The 24,527-nt window shown below is 40.6% G+C and overlaps 1 protein-coding gene across 2 annotated transcripts in view; it reads left to right on the top strand.

Annotated features, from left to right (window-relative positions):
* The window catches only part of rasgrp4 (RAS guanyl releasing protein 4), a 31,615-nt gene extending 7,093 nt beyond the window's left edge, over positions 1-24,522 (top strand). Inside the window, exons 2-17 of one of the 2 annotated variants that reach the window (XM_034230598.1) lie at positions 5,244-5,401; positions 6,773-6,884; positions 7,082-7,144; positions 7,242-7,373; positions 7,507-7,648; positions 9,171-9,344; positions 9,437-9,553; positions 11,049-11,324; positions 11,450-11,530; positions 11,812-11,916; positions 12,033-12,142; positions 12,261-12,408; positions 12,486-12,522; positions 12,627-12,758; positions 12,844-13,076; positions 23,002-24,522. In XM_034230598.1, coding sequence (XP_034086489.1) covers positions 5,244-5,401; positions 6,773-6,884; positions 7,082-7,144; positions 7,242-7,373; positions 7,507-7,648; positions 9,171-9,344; positions 9,437-9,553; positions 11,049-11,324; positions 11,450-11,530; positions 11,812-11,916; positions 12,033-12,142; positions 12,261-12,408; positions 12,486-12,522; positions 12,627-12,758; positions 12,844-13,076; positions 23,002-23,106 — 2,125 coding nt within the window. In that variant the 3' untranslated portion in view covers positions 23,107-24,522. The remainder of the gene's footprint in view (positions 1-5,243; positions 5,402-6,772; positions 6,885-7,081; positions 7,145-7,241; positions 7,374-7,506; positions 7,649-9,170; positions 9,345-9,436; positions 9,554-11,048; positions 11,325-11,449; positions 11,531-11,811; positions 11,917-12,032; positions 12,143-12,260; positions 12,409-12,485; positions 12,523-12,626; positions 12,759-12,843; positions 13,077-23,001) is intronic. The other variant, XM_034230599.1, reaches the window with a different exon arrangement.
* Positions 24,523-24,527: the final 5 nt, after the last annotated feature.

The raw sequence follows: 24,527 nt of genomic DNA, 5'->3' as shown, positions 1-24,527 counted from the left end.
TTGTATGCAAAAATCGGAGAAGAAAAATTAGCTGCTAATGGTAGCCACCAGCTTCCGGTTTTTCTACGCATCTCTCTCACTCCTTATGTGGTAAGCAGTGTGTGTATGGGGAACGTTCCCTCAATTCCATTGGCTCTGACGGTTAGAAAGAGATGTCAATCAGCAAAATCGACCAAGGGGGGCCAGAGATATGGAAAATCCACCCAAAAGACTAAACCTCTCTAAAAAGGTTAAATGTCACTTGTTTTGCATCAATCTTGATACAGGGTACTTATTATATGTTGTACTTTGGATTCCTAAAGCTTTTAGTCCAAGGGTGGTTTTCACTATAAGTAAAAAATAATTTTTGGACGGACACTATAATTTACAGTTTTTTACTATGTTCAATCTGCATTTTCTTTAAAATAAAAAACATCTATATTGATTCTGACTTTTCTACATCCAACTCACAGGTTTATCATTACTTTGAGAAAAAAGATTATTAATTTAACCTTTTTAGAAGGGAAGATATGGTCATTTGTTCTGGGAATGTCATTTTCGAGCCTGAGACCTAAAAAACAGGCTCAGTGCTTAACAGGTTGATTGTAATTTATAAGAGACTTATGCTATGGTGTTGTCGTCAGATGAAAACCTTTTTAAGGAGATTAGGAGAACAACAAACTGTAAGCACTTTAAGCCTTTTTGACATGTATACAGTTGGCTAACATAAAGTTAAGTTAGGTTAATGCTATTTATATAAGCCAAAGGTCACAAATGACATATTTTCCTCAAGTGGCTTTACAATGTGGACAGAAACACACAAGGGTACAGAGACACATTTGATCTCTCATGGTGGGTAACGGCATTGGACAATACTGTAGAGGAGTGAGACGGGCATTGAAGCACATTCTTTGGCCAAACGGTGCTGCAACAACTTCCATGTCAGTCCGTGACATCATTGCGGCCAAAGATACTTTTTCCCATTCACTTACATTGGTAAAGAAATGTCTGTAAATCAGAGTATTTTCATCTTTTTTTGGTAAAAACTTGAATAGCCCAGTACTTGAATAGCCCTAATTCAAATCATTTGAGTTGTTTACCTCCCCATTCATTTAATGAAGCCAAAGACCACAAGTATAAAGAGAACTGGATACAGCATTGGAGGAGGGGCCACGTTAATTCCTACGAAGTTGCTCATTGGAGCATGAAGCCAAAACGGCTTGACTCTCGAAGAACTAAAGTATGCAGATCTTTCTGGGATCTTCCACATCCATCCAAACCCCACCTCCCGGTCGCTCCATCACAGCAGCACCAAAAATGACTCTGGATTCAGCTTTTAGCTTGTTTTACAAGTTTTAAAGGTTTTTCAAGTGTTGGTACAGCCAAGTTGATTTTCGTAAAAAAACTGACATTTTTATTTCCAAATATAAGTCAATGAAAAAAAGTATTTGGGCCAAATGACGTCAAGTACCACCTCCGTTTGGCTACTTTGTGTCGCTTCGGATTGGAGGCAGGCTTAAGGAAAACAATGCAAGTGCACATGCTCTATGGGCCCAGATCTGGGTAATTCTCCTCTCTAGAGTCAGCCAATGTTGGCTTCATGCACCACTGAGTAACTTTCAAAGGAATGAACGAGGCCTCGTCTCAAACGCTGTATCCAGTTCTCTTCAGACATCCATGACTTACCACTATCAGGGTATCTGAACCCATGTCTGAGGGGTAAACATGTGCTGTGATAACTGTGACAGCACGTACAGATAGGAGGGCAGCTCTTGTGGTATAAATAGGTCAGTGAATGTCAGAACATACGCCTTTATGAAACTATGCATCCATGAGTGTCCATCCATGTGTTGTACATAAAGCAGCATGTGCATGTTGAATGATATGTGTGTGAGCCACACACACAAACACAGGCTGAGAGAAGAGGATGCAGGTCTGGTCATTCAGGGAACTTGTAGCCGCCAGTTCTCTGAACTCAAAGTGTTTCCTGGTAATATCATGACATTAGCTGCAGTACACAGCAACACAGTTTCACTGCGGTGCAAACCACCGTTTCTACAGACACAATTTAAAGGACACACACACAATAGTCAGGGTTTACTTAAACTGTGGTCTCATTAAACATTTGGGAGGAGGCATATAGATCAATCCCTTTGCCTTCACTATCCGAGGATGAACAGGGTGTGTTACTGATTATTGTGAAATAAAGTAAGACGTTGAGACCCTGATCTGAAGAGGAAGCATTAATCAACAAAGTGTCCTTTGTTTTATAAGAGCAACTTATACGTGCAAAATTAACAACTTCATATTAGAAAATAAGTGCTGCTATCTGATCTGAATGTTGGCTGACCAAACTCAACATCTTTACTGTAGGGTTTAGAGCGGTGCAGAGATGACGTGTTCCTGTAGGCCCGCCGGGAAGTTACCAAGGATCTCTGACCAAAAGCAATAGTATTTTTACATTGTGTTTGCCAAGGTCTGCAAACACAGTATATGATACTAACATGTTATGTTCAGCAGGAAAAACTCCACATATTAACACTATAATAGTTGAAGCGTAAATGCATTGCCAGTAGCTATAAGCTAACCATACGCTTTAAAGGAAACATTACGCTTATAGTACATGACTTCACGTCACCACCGCAAGCTAAAGGGGGTTAATGTTTAACGAGATGAAGTTGGGGTGTCTTATTTATTTACTTATTAGCAACCGCAGCTTTTATGCCCCATAGAAGCTTTGGACATTCACCAGTGGGGTATTTACTGATGCATTTTATGTCGTAGAACCAAATGTGAAAATCAGCTTTTAGCTTTCAGTAAACACAGACATTTTTCAGGCATCTTACCAAGAAAAAGTTTTTACCATTGAAAGCCAAAGGAGACAGTTAACAATCAACACTGTCCAGTGGAAGCAAACCTTTGGAGGGAATGATGATCTCGAAAACAACATATCCTTCATGCTGTCAATAACAGCTGCAGCGCAAGACTCAAACTCTGCTGCTCTTATACACTCAGGCACTGAAAGATACTTTTTATTCAGAAAACGCATACAAATTACAAAGGTTTGTAAACCAGTGTCTGTGTAGATATGTGACATATTGTAGTACAGATCTTAAATTTAGATTTTGGTTTAGATCGTCATGGTTTAATGTAACTATCGTTGGAAATCATGCAATACTACCACAAAGGCAATGTAATGGCAACTTTGACCGGTAACTCTCAACTAATAAACACATCTATGTTGACTTTGGTTTTCAAATTCATGCGAGAGGTTGAAGTCTACAGTGGCCCTGAAGTGCAAGTCAATACAGCATTTCACTAAACGCTACAGCATTTCAGAAAACGCTACAGCATTTCAGAAAACACTTACACAACATACTGATACCGGTTAGTAAAAACCATGAATTAATGCTTTGACAAGTCTGCAGACAGACAGCAGGCGAAAAAGCTTTTAAAATGCGTGTTTTCTTAATGGAATCGGACCCATCAGGCTAAACTAACCTGTAGCTGCTCCGTCCACACTCACAACAACGTCATACAGACATAAATAAAGCAGAGACTGTATTCTCCATGACACAGACAGTCTGTGGTTTGTACTTGTTTAACTTTTGTCCAGTTTCTGAACAGATATGAGGAGCTGTGAGCTCTGAGTGCTAACAGCTAACGGCTGATGTTTTGGGACATGTTGCGCTGTCGGGTGTTGACCAATCATGAAGCGTCATTTCTTGATTGGCAGCAAAAACAACCAATCACAGCAGTGCTTCTCTGGCTCTGTCCAATCACAAACAAGAAGTGTTCTCCCTAAAGGAATACCCTTTCAGTCCAATGTGAAATGCTGTGGTGTTTTCTGAAATGCTGTGGTGTTTTCTGAAATGTTGTTTTGACTTGCACTTCAGGGCCACCGTACAGGTTATTATGATTATATATACCTTATTAACTAATAGCACATCAATCGTCTCTGTAATTGCGATTGCATTAAAATGAATTTGAGCTTTTGAAAGCAGTATTTGTTTGGCAAACAGAAAAAAATTGTTTTTCATGATTGAAACATGACCACACTTAATTTGAATTATCCATTGAAACGAAAACTCTGACAATGCATTAAGTACATTAACTCAAGTATAATACTTAAACACAATTTAGGGTACTTGTACTTTATTATGTTTAGTTGATGGTGCTTTTTACTTCTACTGCACTACATTATAAAAAGCCATCATGACAGCTTACAAAAAAATACAATGCATGCATTAACTAATGGATACACATTGACATATAATTGTAGGTTGAAATGTCCTTCACCACCTATGAGGAACAACTCAAGCAATTAAATAAATGATCAATGTAGTAAAGTGTGTGAGCTATTGACAAATGATGTGCCTTTCTGGATTGTTTCACCATAAAGTGGGCCTGATGATGCTGGCAGCTTCAGGTGCAGGAACACATGTTTGTTGTGTGAGTGTGTGATGGTTCAGAGTCAGACAGCTTATCAGATGTTGCATTTCCTCAGACGCTGACCTGCAACACCTCACCACACGCTGCTCTACTTATCTCCACGCTGCTCATCCTCCTGTATGTCTGACTCTTTCTCTCTCAGTACTGCCAAAGCATTGTGCAAACAATTGCAATCACAATATGCATTTGTACATTTTCAACTAAGGCAGAATGTTGTTCTTTACAAGGAAAACAATGTTCTTTTTTTAGCATGAATGAACGAATTGAACTAAAAACTCACCCAAGTCCCATTTATAACCCCTCATAGTAGCCAAAAAAACCAGTTTTTGATTATTAAACAAGATATAACTGGTAATATATACATCATACTCAGTGTGATTTCATCAATTTTGGGTGTCTATTAGAGAATTTGGGAAAAATTGTTCCCAGACAAATTCAACAAAAAGTCCCATTTCACAAATCATATAGGCAAATGATTGATTATGATGAACGATAACATGTACATTTAATACATCAATAAAAAAAGAAGGAACATAGATGTGCGAATGCAGCTTTCTTACATTTTCCCAGTATGATCCTTTAGTTTTTCTTTCTCTGATTAAATAAATTGTTTGAATTTTTTTGAGAATTGTGGAAAACATTTTCCCGGTTAGGTTTCCTTGTTTTTGGCCCTTTTGGCAGCCAGGTTTTCTTCTACCTCAGGGTCAGATACACATTGCATTCTCCTCTGAGTGGGATATTTTGTATTCCAATAAGTGCAGTAGTTGTTTGTGTTGTTGTTGTGGTCTCAGACTGGTCTCTCACCCCCTCAGGAAGCCCCATGGAGAGAGCAGAAAGATGGTCCAACGCAGGAGGAACACATGTCCCAGTCCCCAGGACATCACGAGGGCCCTGCAGGGCCCCAGCTCGGCCCCCAACCCCGGAGCTGCCAGCCTGGATGAGCTCATCCAGCGCTGCCTGAACTGCTTCGGTCAGTCGCCACGTGTCAGCGTGTTCCCCAACTTTGTCATGTGTCTTTACTCTTCATCACAAGCAGGTTATATAAATGAGGGATGAGGGAGAGAGGAGGAGGAGGGGGGGGTGCAGACTGAGAGAGACTGACAGGGAGGGGGCGGAGCGGGGGAGACAAAGGGCAGTCTCATACAATCAAGCTTTGTTCTGTCGGACCGCTGAGGCCAACCAGCTATTCCCATGCTGCACTGAACCACTCTCTCTCTCCTCTCTAAGCTCTCTCACTCCTCATTGGTCAATTCATCAACATCACAAAAACCTGTCATATAATACTGATGTACAGATCACACACAGCCTGATTGGCAGAGGTCATCCTGCCACACTAAAGGAGGTCAATTAGATTTATTTTGTGGTGCTTAAAGTTTTAACTTGAATAATTGAAATAATAATGTATACAAATATATTAATTATGTAATATATTAATAATAACATAAACATACTTATATTACTAATATTACTACTACTACTACTACTACTACTACTACTACTACTACTACTACTACTACTACTACTACTACTACTACTACTACTACTACTACTACTAGTACTACTACTAGTACTACTACTACTAATAATAATGTATTATTCATATTATTATAATGCTAATGCTAATAATAATAATAATAATAATAATAATAATAATAAGGTCCTGGGTCAATCTGGGTTAATCCAGGGAAATATAATATTAATTATAACAATAAAAAGTATTCCACTACTACTATTAATAATAATAGTAATAATAATAATAATAATAATAATAATAATAATAATAATAATAATAATAATAGTCACCTTGTCTTGGAGATTGAATATTTATTATAATAATAATAATAATAATAATAATAATATTAATAATAATAATAAAATAACTGTGCACTAGTGGTGAAACCCCCACATGCCAGTCCATTTCAATAAAGCCCTTCTTTTACCAACTGCCATAAACAACCCAGTGATAGACATTGACTTTCACTTGGTTGCTCTTTTTATGAAAAGGTACACTTCAAAGTAAATAAGACACAATTGTCTAAGTCTTTTTTCCCTTCAATTGCCTATTTCTACCCTAATATACAGTTGGATTTTTCTCCAATGGTGGATGGTCATTTTATCGCAGGGTTAATACAGTAAGACACTCACTCCTACAGGAAATTGAAGTCCAATCAGCCAGAAAAACAAAGCACATGGAGAAGAGCAGTATGAACATCTAAAGCCCACTCAAATGGAGCTGAGTTTCTAAAACCAGCTGAACTTGTCCACTGACCCACCCTGCTTGTCCACTTCCTGGTGTTATTGTTGTTGTTTTAACCAATCCTCTGCTGTGTTTTGGCTGCAGATCCAGAGGGGAAGCTCACCAGCCCCAGGGGGTCCCAGCTGGTCGATATGACCCTGATGATGCACGGTTGGGTGGTGCCATCTCAGATGTTCGCCCAGAAACTTCTCACTCTATATCCTCCGCTGTCTCTCAGTGCAGGTCCCACAGGGGCACTGCTCCCGATCACATGTCCACGTCCTTTAATCAGATCAGGGAAACAGCCGTGGCTTTGTTTTGTCCACAAGCAGATTTGAAATATATATCCCTGCTAGTGTAATGTTCTGCCACTTCTTGCACAGGGTGTTTCAGATCCTTGACTCTTTCTCTCACTTATAAGGATTGTCCCTCGGATAAGAGGGGCCTGAAGCGGACTCAGATCTGCCACCTCATCAGGTGAGTAAGGGCACCGGGCACATGTTGTGTGACAGAACTGGTTATCCTGCTCTCTGTGCGGGTAGTAAGCATATTTCCTGTGCTGCTTGCTGGCAAGGCAGTGGATCAGCCAGTTCCCGGCGGTGTTTGAGGCGGACCCCCTCCTGGAGCAGACCATGGGGGACCTGTGGGCGCTGGTGCGGTCCGATGGAGTTGAAACGCACTCCCAACTCGCCGACAACTCCTGCTTGTGAGCCGTGTTTTTGTTTCATTCACCCCAATTGCATGGAGGAATGGCGTTATTTAGCCAAACATGTTTTACTAAAAATAGAAAATAGAGTTTTTCTATAAATAGAAAAATGAACGTCTATTTTTGTCCCCAGAGGCCCTCATGCAAACATGTTCCAGGCACCCTCGCCCTCTGTGAAGAAGAGGAAGGTGTCTCTGATCTTCGACCACATGGAGCCACATGAGATGGCCGAGCACCTGAGCTACCTGGAGTTCAAGAACTTCTGCAACGTCTCAGTGAGTTCAGGCAACAGCTTAGAACTGTTTACTGCTTTTACTTTGCTTAATGAGGCCTTGTCAGGTTGCCAGGACCAAAACAAACACTCGCTGAGTATGAACGTTTCTACAAAATAGATGAATTAACACACTTTATTGACCAAAGCCCAATTCAAATGCTAAATGTCCTATAATATATAGAGTCAAATCCATTCCTTGTTGCTGAGGGTTTATCGGCCACACAATGTAAAGGGCCCAGTCTTTAAAAAAAGCTTTAGTATGACCAGATTGTGAGGAATACCTTTTGATTGGTGAATATTATCTGCCGCATTACTTACTGTTTTGCAAATTTGAGCATTTCTCCAGCAAGACCCAATGGACGGTTTCATTACTTACATCCTAAAAAAGAGCTTATGAGCATTAAACCAAAAACTGTCATTATCTAATTAAATAAACTGTATGTGCTATTTTAGAATTGTTTTCCTTTGTATCACTCCACAGTGGTTCAGTAATGAAGTATGTTTGTAGGCTGAACCCGGAAGACTAGAAGCAATGGGATTTCTCAATTAGGTTAATATTGCAGACAATAAAATCTGTGGCAAAAACACATTTATAAAAGTTAAACATTTTGATCAGCAGGATAATCTTCACATATTATCACAACCTTTATAATTTGTTAGATAGAGGCAAGTAAAAAAACTAACGCTAGGCTGCATGTCATGTATTTATTTGTGCTATGTATATAAATGTCATGTTCTTGTATGTTGTATGTGACGGGACTGCGGATGGAAATTAGCTTAAAGCTCAAATCCGGCTCATTTACGCTTGTAAGCATTGTTCTGTTTTAAAGTGCTCATCGATGTGCACTGTCCCGGTTCAAATAAACGATTAAATAAAATAAATAATTGAACCACCGCTATGCTAAAAGCAGCTGATGTTTGGCATGATGACGTTTAGTATTCTCATTCAGCCAATTGTTAGCAACCGCTGTTTTTAAGACACATAGAATCTTCGGAGGGATATGTACTGAAAATGATTTTGTACAATAAAACATTCAAATCCCTTCAGCTTGTGTTAACCACAGACCTTCTATCAGGCCTCTAACTAAAAACACTTATGGAACTGGAAGTGCTGAACCATTTCATTACTCATTTCAGGGTTTTAGGACTCGTTCTGGCATCACTCTATTCATCAGAAAACAGCCTACTTTGTAAACCCCCTCAGAACATACATAGGAATGAAACCGGAAAGCTGGTCAATGTAAAGATAGCACCATGTCAAAATAGCTTTCTTTAATTAATAAGTCAGCTTCAATGCTCCTTCTAGATGTTGGAGAATAGTTTTCTCTTATGGAAGAGAAGAGTAAAAGCATTAGGAAGTAATACATTGTTTCTCCTCTTGCACTGAACAGTGATTCATAATACAATCAGGTGGTTGGTAAATGGTGATCGGGTTGAATTTGTGACAGATTTCTACACTTCTGCTTGAAAAACTGATTAAAAACAGTTGTTTCCCGCATAAACGCTGCTCTCTGATTGGCCAGTTCATGGACTACCGCAGCTACGTGGTGCGCGGCTCGGTGAGGGACAACCCCGCTCTGGAGCGCTCCGTCATGATGTGTAACGGGGTCTCTCAGTGGGTGCAGCTGATGATCCTCAGCAGACACACGGCCCAGCAGAGAGCCCAGGTCTTCACTAAGTTCATCCACGTGGCTCAGGTAAACTGGATCAGGGGTTCAAACATCACAAGGGGGATTGGACAACCAAGAACTGATCAAAAATGACTTTCACTCTACTCTTTCCTCTGCAGAGACTTCGAGCTCTGCAAAACTTTAACACTCTAATGGCAGTGACCGGGGGCCTCTGTCACAGCTCCATCTCCCGCCTCAAAGACACCTCCAACCTGCTGACCCCCGACATCACTAAGGTAGTTACAAAACCCTATATCACTTAGAGTCTCCCATCTTTACTGGGCATACATACGCAAAAACAAGAGCCCATCCTCCCCAACGGTTTTAGGATGTAAGCTAATCCTTAGCCCCATTCCCCTATAGCAGGGGTGGCCAACCCGCGGCTCTCGAGCCGCATGCGGCTCTTTGCCTAGTTTCATGCGGCTCTTCAGTTCATATCGAATTGTATATGTGTGAGTTTGGGGGAGAGACATTGACTCCTGACTAGTGTTGCACGGTGTACCGATACTTGAAAGGTACCGCGATACCCTGCCGTTAAAAACGTTAAGATTCCGCCGTTTCATTAGTATCGGTACTTTAAGAATGACGGGGGAAAGTACTCCGGTGAGAAAGCGCCGTTTTAATAAGAGCCGTGTGTGCTATATATAGCACCAAATTGCAAATAATCTATAACTACTGTCACTTTTCACATTGAACATGTGCTCTTTTATTAAATAAACTAAACGCTTTCATTTTAATTTGTGGGTTTAGTGTTTTTGACCCTAAGAAACACTGATGCATTAATCAATAACAATAATCCACAGCTCCTCTCTCTGCTCCAGAGGATTGAAAAAATATATATCCCAATGCCACAAAAATGCATCAGTGACGTGGTTGAAATCTTGTCTCCAGAAAACAAAAAACTGAAACAAGCGGTATCAGTGACTGTGTGTTTGATGTGGCTCTTTGCAGTAACATAGAAAAAATGTGGCTCTTAACCTCTGACTGGTTGGCCACCCCTGCCCTATAGCCTTGTGTGTAGTTTGGGTTAGTTTGGACTCTGTTAGCTACAGCCTTGCAGCAAATATTCTTGCTGGCGTAAACAGACTTACATGGGTACACGAATAAGCAGTAAAAGACTAAAACAAAGACACAGAATAACATGAGAAGCTAACAGGACAGGATTAAAACACACTAACCTCACAAACCACAAATGCTACTTTTAGCCACTACACACCAAAACTCCGGTACTCTGTGCCCTCAACCTTATACTTGCTGACGAAGGGACTAAAGCTGTCCCATTCAAAATAAAAAATAAAAATACAGTTCTTAACGACAACTCAAAATCACGCTGCTCCCTGTCCGTGTCTACATCTTTCTACTTGTCCCCTTTAAGCTAGCCTTATCTACTTACTTACTTAGCTAATGTGAGCCACCAAAAGATTTCTTAACAAAGAAAGTTCTTTTTATTACTTCCAACTTCTTTCTGTCATATCTAAAAATGTATATATATGTTTGACCAGTTGTCCATACTACAACTATGTCCTTAAACGTATGCAGTATAATGAAGAACTTGAACCAAAAGAGTAACTGAGGTAGCATCTAGTAATAATAATACTCAAATGTACAAAAGTGTACATCAACAGTTCCTATTGTAAAAGTCAGTCATACTGCAGTGGTGTAACAGTCTGTATTGGTGTGTTGGTCTACCATCATCATCATCATCCCTTTTTGACCCTTCTCCTCTCTCAGGCCCTGAGTGAGATGACGGAGCTGCTCTCCTCACGCAGCAACTACATCAACTACCGGCGGCTTTACAACGAGTGCAGCGGTTTCAAGGTGCCCATCCTGGGGGTCCACCTGAAGGACCTGATCTCCCTGAACGAGGCCCTGCCGGACTACATCGACCAGGACAAGATCAACCTGAGCAAACTGCAGCACCTGTACAGCAACATCAGTGACCTGGTGGCCATCCACAGCTGCACGCCGCCCTTCGAGGCCAACAAAGACCTCCTGCATCTGCTCACGGTACGAGACAGAGACCCAGAGATGATTTACTTTTATAGAATTCGGATTCAAAACATTTGATCAGGACGGGCATGTAGCCAAAAGCGCTCAATGCCGTGTAATGTAATGTTCTTTTATTGCTTCAGCTCTCCCTAGATTTATACTACACCGAGGACGAGATATATGAACTTTCATACAACAAGGAACCCAGAAACACCAAGATCCAGGTCAGTAGAGCTGCACACTCCTTCTCTTTGAAGCTTTATCTAACTAACGCCATCAGGCTCACACTTCTCTCTTCACAAGAAGAGGGTGTGCTCTCAGTGGGAGTCAAATCTTCGTCAAAACAAAAGCACAGACTCGTTGCTGAAACACATCAAAAATCAGCCACATCAAAGCGCTGCAGACGTTAGGGAAGCATGTTATGTGGTGGGTGTGCTCTTTCTTTTTCTTCTGGTTTCACATGTGCAGTTCTTCGTGTCTCACCACTGCATGTGTCACTCCACAGCCCGTCGCTCCGGTGAAAGCGCCCGTGGTGGCCGAGTGGGGGTCAGGGGTCACCCCCAGGCTTGACCCTGACACCATATCTAAACACGTCAAACAGATGGTGGATGTGAGTGTGTGACTCTGCAACAACCTCCTGTTTTTCACTTCCTTATTACATGGCAGGACAAAGCAGAACTAACCAACTGATCCTCTACTGTCTGATTGCTCTGTCACCCCCTGCAGTCCATCATGAAAAACTACGACCAGAACCAGGATGGATACATCTCGCTGGACGACTTTGAGAAAATAGCAGCCAACTTCCCCTTCTCCTTCTGCACTCACGAAGCTGACAGGTGAGGAAGGGCATCTCGCAGTGACGTGGTCGGATGTAAAACCACAAATCAGCATGAGCTGTTTGTAAAAAAACGACCTCACTTTTTGTTGTTACATTTTGGGGAATTTTCTGCCCAGGGAGGGAGAAATCAGCCATGAAGAAATCACCTCTTACTTCATGAGGGGAATGTCGATATGTGCCAAGCTGGGCTACAGATTCAATACGCATAACTTCCACGAAACCACGTACAAGCGGCCAACGTTTTGCGAGAATTGTGGAGGCTTTGTGAGTATCCGTTATATCCTTTTTAAATGGCCAAATCAAACTGAAGTGTGACATGTGTCCTGTCTGTTCTCTTGTAGTTGTGGGGAGTCATCAAACAAGGATACCATTGTAAAGGTAAGATCAAAATTCATAATTGCATACGTCCACAGAGTTATCAAGGTCAGGAGTAAAGCTGTAACGCTTTTTTTTTTATCGTCCATGTTTTTTCCTTCTCTCAGACTGTGGGATAAACTGCCACAGGCACTGTAGAGATCTGGTGGAAATAGCTTGCTTAAAGAAACATAAAAACACCACCGGGTCGTGCCCCTGCACCCCAGCTCCCGACACCAGAATCAAGGGTAACACCTGGAGTAAGTCTTTCTCTGTCGTACGCACAACACCCAAACATTCCCTCTCTATAAGATGACACTGAAGTCTTTATGTTTTGTTCCCTAGCAGATATAGAAGAGGAGACCTTTGTCTTCCCCCAAAGTAATGAGACAGAAAACCACCAGGGCACCGCTCTTTGGAAAAGCAACAGCAGTGATTCCACGTCGTCTGACTGCTCCACTCAGACGGACCCTGGAGTTTGGACCCCCGAGAAGAAGGACAGGAGAGGAGTTCACCACAACTCGCTTGTTCACGCATCCCCAGAGAGAAAGAGGAGACAGGACATGAGTCCCTGCAAGGTGGGTTTCTCTGTTTTTGTCTAGCTTATAAATATCAGCATGTCAGTATGTCAGTCTAGATCTCTGGAGTGACTCAATGTGGGGCTACTAGTGATGTGTCGGTCGCGAACGAGCCGGCTCTTTTAAGTGAACGACGGGAGCCGGCTCGCGCCCGCGAACGAACCATTTATTTTTTGTTAAGTAATACAAGACAGAATGATATGATGATCTCCGCGCTACGGGTGCTCCGTGCATGCATGCAGTGACATGTAATATCCAAGGATTAGAGACTGTTGGGCAGGCCCGGTTCCAGAACAAAAGGACTCAGGGTGCATCTGAGATTAGAGAGGGTGCAGGGGTAAAGTGCTATTTTTATAAGTGGGGAGTGGACCTAACACCCTCTAGGGGGGTCCTCACCTCCTCTAGGGGGGTCCGGGGGCATGCTCCCCCGGGAAGATTTATTTTTTTAAATATTGAAGTTAAAAGCATCAATCTGGTGCACTTTGAGAGCAACATGAAGAGATCTATGGATCTATGTGCTCTTTGCTTGATTCATGCCTTCCCAGTCCCTTATCACTTACAAGAGAAGGCATCTGACTTACTTAAACCGAAATGTCTACATGCATAGCAGAAGATGGCATCTTTTTTACATGAATATTCCAGCCAATCTCTGTTTTGAAACCATGAGCTGCAAAATGAGCGCCTTACCCCACTGGTTAGGCAAGTTGAGTATACTTTTTGAAATATACCTGGGCAGGCTCTGTTTTGCCGAGGTCCTCTGGCACTTGCGGGCCGCTGAGGGGTGGCGGTGTTTGGGGCAACGAAGACGGCTGCGGCTGCTACGCCTCCATGGGCGAGGCGGGCAAAGCCGGCGAGTCGGGCGTTAGTGTCCACGACAGTGGCCGCGGGTAACGTAATCTCCCCATGATCTGAACTGTTATTACCTCCAGTAGATGCAGTGTTACTGCTGGCGATTAGGGCTGGTTGTTTTAACCATTTTCTGATGTCCATCATTGACTGCTGTGTAAGCACCTTGCAGATGACGAACGCGCAGCGGCACAGGTCACGCACACCTGACATAATAACGTTACTTACCGTTTAAATTGACCAAATAAATGCAGCAGACAATATTATTTAACCACAATTACAATTTATTTTATTTCAACTAAATTCTTCTTCTTATTATTATTATTACTACTACTACTACTATTATTATTATTATTATAATATTTAATATTCACTTTTTCACTTTTCATTTTTCAAATGAGGGTGCATAACGACTCAACTGAGGGTGCAATGCACCCTTATGCACCCCCGTAGAACCGGGCTGCTGCTGTTTTGAGCATTGCAATATATTTATTTTCATTATGTTATTTATGATTATTTTTAGGCTCAGCAAAGATTTGTTGTCAGTTTCAGTTTGTATAAGTGTTGCTATCTTCTTCTTTTTTTGCGTGGTTCTACAATCAGAGAGTTACAAGGGTCTGTAAATGCAATGATTTAAGTGATGTGTACACATAAATCATTAGTCAAAACAGGGCTACATTTGAAACGGATACAAGCGGATACAAGCGGCCGAGATGGGTTTTCTCCGCAGGGTGGCTGGTGTCTCCCTTAGGGATAAGGTGAGAAGTTCGGTCATCAGGGAGGGACTCGGAGTTGAGCCGCTCCTCCTTCGCGTCGAAAGGAGCCAGTTGAGGTGGTTCGGGCACCTAGTTAGGATGCCACCTGGGCGCCTCCCTAGGGAGGTGTTCCAGGCACGTCCAGCTGGGAAGAGACCAAGGGGTAGACCTAGGACCAGGTGGAGGGATTATATCTCTTCGCTGGCCTGGGAGCGCCTTGGGATTCCCCAGTCAGAGCTGGTTGATGTCGCCAGGGAAAAGAAAGTTTGGGGCTCTCTGCTGGAACTGCTACCCCCGCGACCCGACCACGGATAAGCGGGAGAAGATGGATGGATGGATGGAGGGCTACATTTGATTGAATTATAAAAGGTATATTTCGCAGATAAACCTATTAACCCCGCCCCCTTAAAAAAAACTGCTCTTTTGAACGGCTCTCGCAAAGGAACGGAGCCATAAGATCCGGCTCCCTTCAAAGAGCCATAATTCCCATCACTAGGGGCTACAACGTTCGAGCTTCCAGCAGTGATTCACTTTAAGCTGCTATTACAGGAGCTACATGCGGATCACCAATACTGCTTACTGTCAAGCACATTGTAAAATATGTAGCCTAGGTTAAATTCATTTGGTGAAAATGAACAGTTTTGCTGTTATTTGAAAGTCATTTAAAGCGTGTAACAGAGTGATGTAGTGATGACGTATTTTGGTAGACCGACCTGGAAGTTAGCATTACAAGCGCTCTTTTCACAAAATGTAATGGGATTTATCCACTGGACTTTGGAAAAAAGCAGGATAATCTCCACATATTAACAGCATTATTTTGAAGAGTAAGTGCAATCGTCAGATGTAAAAAGCTAATGTTTGGCTATAAACAAACTCGGTCACATGCTGTGCATCACCACTGCTAAGCTAAAGGCAGCTAATGATCAACGTGATCACATTTAGTCTTATTAGGCTTGTTTGAGACAAGCGAGACCTGCGCAGTTGCGATCAACGTCTTGCTAGTGCGTTGCATGATGGTTAGTCATTTTGTCCGACTTGCTCTGGAGGCTCGCCTACATGAGACGTTGAAATCTCATGGGACAAAGACGCCCGCAGCCTTGAGAGCGAGGCGCGGCGAGGCGGCGCAGTTCCTCTCCACGGGGGGAGCAACTTCAAGATGGCGGAGTGAGAAGCAGCAACGTTGCAGGCTCGTAAAAAAAGTTTAGATTTGAGTCCTTGACTGCAAAACTGACAGGCAATAGCTTATTCATGATACACTTTAAGTTATTATAGAAGCTTAAATAGTCACATTTTACTCTTTTGACATAAAGTGCCTGCTAGCATGACCGACCACGATTACAACTTAAAAGTTCTCCGTGAGGCGTGTGACGACTCGGATATTGAGGACATGGAAGCGGACAACTCTAAGGGACACAAAATAAATTGGGACCACACACCAACTAAAGGACCGAATCCAAAGAAATCAAAGGTTCATGGCGAAACACAAATGGCAGAGGATAGCAGCAGCACCATTCTCCAGGCAATACAAGTCTTATCCGGAAAAATGGATGAACAGACAGAGCTGTTAACAAAGTTTGAAAAACGCATTGAAGCAAACACTGAAGCAGGTAAAGAAAATAAGAACGACATTTCTGCTCTTCAGAAAAAGTTTGATGATCTTCTGAAAGATAACACTTTACTACGTAAGTCTGGCGAGGAGCAAGCCCGCTACAAACGGAGGTGGAATCTGATGCCCCGGCCACACGAGGACGAAAACGGCTAAACGCATAGGATTAACGCAAACGCAATCGCAAAAAAGCTTCCGTCCACACGCAATAGTCATCCGGATAGTGTCTGTCCACACGAGACAGCTCCGTTTAGCTCCAACCGCTGGAGAAGCTGCAGTACATATGCAGGAGCCTGTACGTGGCGCTGTAACTTCCTCCACAAAAGCAGCGAAGAAGCATGGTTGTCATGGTTGCCCTTCTGTTTATTCTCCGCGGTGGGGGCCGAGGGAACCGGGCAGAGTTTTTCGCCAGTCAACGTATATTAAAGTTTCAATCTTCCGACAAATTTATAAAAGTGCCGGTCAAAGGTCTTCTTTGTTATTTATTGAGCTTTAAAACAAATGAATAACGACTCTATATAATATAATAATAAAATACACGGAGCCTCTCTTTTTCCTCCCTCTCTTCGGACAGCGTCAGTGTCTGTTTCATGCAGCAGCTGATCCAGTAATGAGTGACCCGGCCGACAGTAAAAATAAACATATTTATAACTAGTTTAGGTAGTTTGAGAGGTGTCTCCGTCCTGTCAGAAAGACTTCACTCGCGTTTATGTCCATATTGAGAGAAAGATAAATAATCTGAATTCAGTGTGCAGTTTACTTTGACGCGGGGGTGAGCAGCAGAGGTGGGGAGAGGCGGGGCTATTGCCTCATCATTATCAGAAAATGATCGTATAGGGCGCACACACGGAGCCGTTGGACCCCCCAGAGCGTTGCATATGCCGTTCTATCCACCTTGGGACCCGTTATCATTTCCGCAGTCGTTTAGTGCCGTATTATGTCGTCCTCATGTGGCCGAACGGTCTATATGACACTAAACAGTAACGCAAACGACCGTTTTCGTCCTCGTGTGGCCGGGGCATGAGGATGAATGGTCTGCCTGAAAAAGAAGGAGAAAACACAAGAGAAGCTGTGATCGGGATACTCACAAGAGTTGTTCCGCTGTCTGTGGAAAAGCTGCGTGACTCAGTAGACACTGTCCATCGGCTGGGTATGAAGGGTAATGCAGCTACTTCCAACAACACACCGAGGTCAATCATCATTCAGTTCGGGATGAGGACTGTTCGTGACGAGATCTGGAAAAAGTCCAAAGATGCGAGAGTCTGCAGCGAGATGCACATTCGTTTCAAAGAGGATTTCTCCAAGGAGGATCGGGAGGCTCGCTCCAAGCTGTGGCCACTGGTTCAAGAAGCCAGGAGAAAGGGGAAGAGAGCTTTTCTGAAGGAAGGCTTCGCGCTGATTGACAACAAAAGAGTGGACCCGAAATAAGGTGAAAAACACCGCAGTAATTAACTGGAGGGACAGGGAGCAGGATTTCGGTCCTCAGTAGGTATGCTGAAGTTCTCAGTTTGAGTGTTTATTTTTTTTAGGATTGGACTTGTCTCAGGTTATATTCAAAATGTTGTGAGCTATTGCACTAAATATGTTTGTTAAGTGCTACGTTACTCACTCCTGTGCATCGATATAGCATTCCTTTGCGCATTTTATCAAGGTTTCTATCTTTGCTCTTTCAATGTTATCGTTGATATCCTTAAATGCTAGGGGGCTAAAAAACAATTTGAAACGTAAGGCAATTTTTCTTTTTTGTAAGGATAAAAAGGCAAATTGTGTTTTTCTGCAAGAAACTCATTCTGCAGAGGCAGATACTAAGTTCTGGAAAGTACAATGGGGAGACAACATTTTTTTTCAGCCATGGAACATCACATTCGGCTGGAGTGATGATTTTATTTAACAGGTTACCTGGAAATATAATTGACCACAGGAGTGATACAAACGGTCATTGGCTAATGGTTGTGACTGATGTTAATGGGACTAATTACATACTGGTGTGTGTTTATGGATATAACAGAAAGATTAAAAACAATAATTTTCTTTCAATCTTGTGCCAAAAATGAGAGGAATGGAAAGTACTTTATATGACTGATACGATTATAATCGGAGGGGATTTTAATGTAGTTCCTGATGAGTGGTTAGATCGTCTTCCTTTAAGGGGTCATTGTCATAATTGTAATGATTCTATTATTCACTTGGCCTCTAAACTTAATTTAACTGATGTTTGGAGAATAAATAATCCCTCAAAGTCACAATATACCTGGTTTAACTCTTCTAACAATGGTCAGTGTTCTAGGCTCGATTGTTGGTTAATCTCTATTAGTTTAACTAATAATGTCTCAAAGTGTGACATTTCAGCATCACCTCTGACTGATCACGGTGTCATCTTTGTCCTTTTTACTATGCAACTTCAGTCCCAATCTTAAACCTATATGGAAATTCAATAATAGTCTCTTGGAGAATGCAGATTTTTGTAAAAAGATCAAACAACTGATAAAAGAAACTCTGGCTTTGGATATGTCATCTCTCAGTAAATGGGAATGGTTTAAATTTAGTGTGAGACAGATTGCGATAAATTCCAGTAAATACTCCTCTAGATTAAAGAAACAAAAACAACAAGAGATGACAAGTGAAATTAATAATGTATGCCTTAAAGCTGAGTTATCATTGGATGAGTAAATTAAACTGAACAATTTACAAACTCAATTAGACAATATGTATTTGGAAAAAGCTAAGGGAGCTTTTATTCGTTCGAGAGCGCGATGGATTGAGCAAGGAGAGAAAAACACTTCTTATTTCTTCAATCTTGAAAAACTGAGTGTTAATGATGTCACTATTGAAAATCAAGACCAGATAAACGAAGAAATTAGACTTTTTTATAGCAATTTATATAACTCAAAGTTTTCTAAAGAAAATTGTGATAACTTTTTTAGTAAATTTACAGAATTCAAAAAGACAATAGATGATCCTTTTAAACAGTATATGGACGATCGACTAAAAATTGAAGAATTAGATCGTGCATTTCTTCAAATGTCTGGTGGCAAATCACCAGGGCTGGATATAACCATAGAGTTTTACAAATATTTTTGGTCAGATGTGCGAAAAATGCTTTATAAGGCTTTCAGCAGGAAACCTTTCGCCAACCATGAAACATGGTCTTATTACCTTAATTCCAAAACCAAATAAAAATAATCTTTTGTTGGATAATTGGAGACCTATTACCCTACTATGTAATGATTACAAACTGTTAGCACATGTTTATGCTAACAGGTTAAACTCAGGTCTGAATCAACTAGTAGATGAATGTCAATCAGCCTTTATTAAGGGCAGAAGTATTCATAACCATACCAGACTGATATTGGATATGCTCGATTACCAGGAGTTTATTGATACTGAAGGTCTCGTACTATTTCTGGATTTTTACAAGGCTTTTGATACTGTTGAACATTCCTTTTTAATGGAAACTCTAACATTTCTGGGTTTTGGTGAACATTTCTGCAACATAATTAGGATGATCTATTCGGACATCTATAGTTCTGTATCTTTGAACCCTGGAATGAGCCCTAGGTTTAAGGTTTTACGTGGTATTCGACAGGGTTGCCCTATTTCCCCAAAATTATTTATTCTGACCACCCAAGTTTTAACAACGCTTATTATAAAGAATCACAAAATATTAGGCATTACCCTCTTTGACAAATAATTTAAAATTAGTCAATTTGCGGATAACACATCCATTTTCCTAAAGAATAAATCCATGGTAAAGAAAACTCTTAACACAATTTCAATTTTTTCAAAATCTTCAGGGTTATCTCTTAATCTTTGAAAATGTGATTTACTCCCTATCCATTCATGTGATGATTCCATTATTGACTCTATTAGAGTGGTACCTGAAGTGAAATATTTAGGAATAACATTATCTAAAAATTATATCAGGAGAGAAGATCTTAATATTTGTAACCGTATCACAGATATGAAGAAATCTCTAAGTCGTTGGTTAACTAGAGATCTTACTATTTTTGGCAGAGTTCTTCTTACTAAAGCAGAAGGTATATCTAAACTTATTTATCCATGCCACTCATGTTTTGTCTCTTCGGCCAATATTAAAAAAAAAAACTCAATTATTTTCCAATTCTTGTGGAGAAATAAAACTCACTACATTAAAAAGTCACAGCTTGTTAAAGAATATGATAAAGGCGGAATTAAAGCTTTAGACTTTGAATCGATGATTGGAACAATTAAAATAAAATGGTTGAAAGCTTTTTTGTCCCAGCCAGAATCCATGTGGTTCCATATTCCAAAGGCCATATTTAAACGTCTAGGAGGGTTTGATTTTCTTTTAAAATGTGATTTTGAGGTTAATAAGATTCCGACCAAATTGTCAAATTTTCATAAGCAGATACTTAATTATTGGAAAATGATATTTACCCACAATTTTTCTCCTCATGGATCTACTTTATGGAACAATAGAGTGATTGTTATAAACAGAAAATCCTTGTTTAGGAGTGATTGGCATGAGAGGGGTATTTTGTTTGTTAGTGATTTACTAGATTGCAATGGTAAACTGCTAGATGTTTTGGCTTTTTCAACGACATACAATATAACGTGCACTGCTAAAGATTATAGCAAAATCTGTAAAGCAATTCCTGTACTACTTATTGAAATGATTCATAATACTTTACTGTACTCAAATGTTGTATCAGTTTTACCTAGTTTGGAATTTATTGGCGATACTCTTAAGAATAACAAATCTATTAATGCTTCTTTGAAATCCCACATTTTTCACAATTTGAACAGAGGCTTATTTCCACAAGGGACCGATTTAGACACTTTATCTGTAATGGAAAAAGCTCTATCTTATTTTATAAAATGGCCTATTTCTCCTAAAGCAAAATAAACTCATTTTAAAATTGTTCATAAAATCTACCCGGTTTCTACTTTTTTAAATTCAAGATTTAAATTTGAAGTGGAACCATGTTCCTTTTGTAATTTATCTGATGAATCGTTGGAACATTTATTTTTCTCATGGCCTTTTTCTAAATTGTTTTGGTCAAATGTGAGAGATTGGTTGTTACTTAAATTAACAAACATTCCGGCCTTCAAAATATATCACATTTTATATTATATTGATCATTTGGATTCTCCCATTTCTGATTTGGTAAATATAATTATTATTTTGGGTAAATACCATTTACATTGTAGTAAATGGAGAGGAGGCAAGCCCTCCTTTCCCGTTTCATAAATGAGTTCAAGTCCTTTTTTCTGTCCCTTAGGAAAATACAATCTTGTAACATGTCTATAAAGATTTGTAATGACATTTCCAAAGGGTTATTATTTTAGGTAAGCTTAATGCCTCTCAAATGTTTTTGTGCCTTTATGCTTTTTCTCTCTCCCCTGGCTCTTATTGGATGTATTATTTTTGTCTTATTGTGAATGAATGTATTGAACTTATGTTGATAAGTTGATGATATCCTCACCGAGCTTTTGTATGTTTTAAAAATGTTCAATAAAAAAAAAAAGTTCCTCTCCACGGGCTGCGAAAGCAAAATGCTTGATGGGAAACGACTCGCTGGTATCTCGAGCTGAGCGCTCATTGGTGGTTTTTACCCCGTGCTGCTGATGAAACTCTCCAATTGGCTCGGCAAAAGTTTGTTGTTGTTTTGTGTCAGTTTTACGTCGCCACATCCATTCCCATTTTTCATCATTGTTCCACAATGTTTATCATCATGAAATTAATATCCATATATGTTATACTATACTTGCACTGCTTACCGTTTTCATACTTTATATATCTTAGCATATTCATACACACTGTTCATACTGCTCTCAGGCTGCTGTGTATATCTAGTGTATTCATACCCCTCACTGTTTATTCATCATTCAATTCATTCTATATGTTATTCTGTAGATTGTGTACATTACTTTTCACTTTACTGCTTGTTGCACCTGGTTAGAAGCTAAACTGCATTTCGTTGTCTCAGTACCTGTAATATGTGCAATAACAATAAAGTTGAATCTAATCTTGAGCAGGAACAAATGTATTTACTTAGTACATATCTGACATTAACGATTAAACACATGTGTGCATTCTTTATAAATGCAAACCGAGTCAAGCCGACTCCGGAGGTGGCGGTATGCACCTTCAAGTTGTTTGCAATCCGCCAAAAAACCGAGAGAAGAAGAGGACGAAGCCGACTCCGAGCTGTCCAACTTCAGGCGAGCTTTTTGAGACCTCCCCCGGCTGCGATCGGCTATTCTCGTCTACTTTCGAGGCGAGCCGCAACACGTCTCAAAAAAGCCTATTTAGTCACAACCGTTTTTATGACAGTTGCCGTAGGATATTTACTGACGTGTTGTAGCCATAGAACAACACGTGTTCACCACAACACCCTTTATTGCAGACCTCTAACCAAAATCAGATAAAAAAAACAATGATGAAGTCCGGGATTGGTCAAATGCAGTCTCATTTTGGAGTTTTAGGACTCATTACTGCACCACTGTGTATTTGTAAAATCTTTGTATCATTATCACACATTTCAAATGATTTTGATATGAGTTCCTGGCAAGTCTTTGTTTTACACACATCACCGTGTAAACTATTTTCTCTGCAGATAAAACAAAGACTTTCCATGTCTCAACTAGTGTCAAATGAGACACTGATATCCCACTAGAAAGTGAAATGTTGTTTCTGCAATTAAATACGTCTTTATTTGCCTTATCTGTTTTCCAGGTGAACTCACAGAGAACCCGGGGGTGCTCCATGCCTGTTTCCTTCTTGCAGGAGAAGATGGAGGAGATGCATCTCTACAAAGACAAGAGCAGAGAGCCAGACTGAGCGCGCCACCTCCAGAAACATTTCCCACTCATGGACAAAAACATCCAGACAGCACCGCCTTTCTGACCAAGCTGTCTGATGGTGTTGAACTGATGAACTGTCCGTTAGCATCAGAATACCAGCGGTCATATGAATGGACTCCATCAAATATGGTTGTTTTTATTATTTGTTTTTTGCCCGTCTTGTTGGTTTTGCTTTTTGATCATCTTACTGTAATTCATATACACCTCATTTTGTTTTCAGAATAGGTGCCTTCCTTCACTGGTGCTAAGACTGTATAAGGCCACTTATGATAACAGACATAAGGGTCCTATTCACACAGGGTAGGAAATGAACACTAAACTTTTACATTTGGCAACTTTACTACAACTCTGCTCATGAATTCGGAAAGTAAGCCAGAAAAACATTAACATTTCTGTTTGTTGAGGCTCAGGTTGGGTGATTTGAAAGGATATACATGAGAGACTTTGTGCGGAAATTGCTATCCCGTGTATGAGTTACTATCTATTTCACTTCCTGGAAACTAAACCAAGAAGCGAACATAAAATGGAAATGTCAAGACAGATCATATCCGTAAAATCCAGTGGATGAGGCTCGTTTGCTATATTGAGATATAAGTAAATGACTCGTCTGGTGACCATGTCACCCCCCCCATGAGACACGATGATGTCATAACTCCAGTGGACATGCTCCAAACAGCCCAACAAATGATTGTTAAACATTGTGCCCTAAAAAGCTCTACAGCACATCTGAAGCGTCATCATATGCCGTTTCCATGGCGACGCATTACTCGCCATGAAAGTTGAAACCCAATATTGCTGTTATCTCCAGTGGACATGGTGCAGTTGCCACAAAACGTGACGTGTTTCAGTAGTCCACGCCTAAAAACTTTGCACGCCGAACTCTTTAAGGTGGAAAAACGTATAATTTATTATAAAATAGAAGGACAACACTCCAATTAAGAGGTGTGTCATGATCAACAAAATCCTAACGTTTTAGTAAAAATAAACTGCGGAAGTACTGTTCGTTTTGTGGTTACATATTCAGGGAGAGTTGATCAACATTTTTTATTGCTACCAGCAAAATGTAAAACGATGTATGCTATGGAAGACTTCGTCCATATCGCCAACCCTTAGTTTGGTTAGCAAAAAGTGAAAGGCCCTTGTGAAGTGTGACCTTATATATACAGTCGATGAGTGTGACCCATAAAGCACTGAAACTAGCAGCAGAAAACGTTTATTTCCTGCCCCGACGACATTTTTGACTTTCAAATGTCAACAGTTCATTCAAGGTTCAGCAGGACTGCACTGGGACAATGTGTGTGCTGCAAAATGTGCATTTTACTATTAACTAAATGCTTTCTGTTTGTCCAAAATGTAAATCTTGTTGAAAATAAGAAAGATACACCAACTGTGATGCAG

Source organism: Gymnodraco acuticeps, unplaced genomic scaffold, assembly GCF_902827175.1.
Source record: "Gymnodraco acuticeps unplaced genomic scaffold, fGymAcu1.1, whole genome shotgun sequence".
NCBI classification, from domain to species: Eukaryota; Metazoa; Chordata; class Actinopteri; order Perciformes; family Bathydraconidae; genus Gymnodraco; species Gymnodraco acuticeps.
Note: the sequence above shows the minus strand (reverse complement) of the source record. Positions and strands in the feature narration are given on the sequence as shown.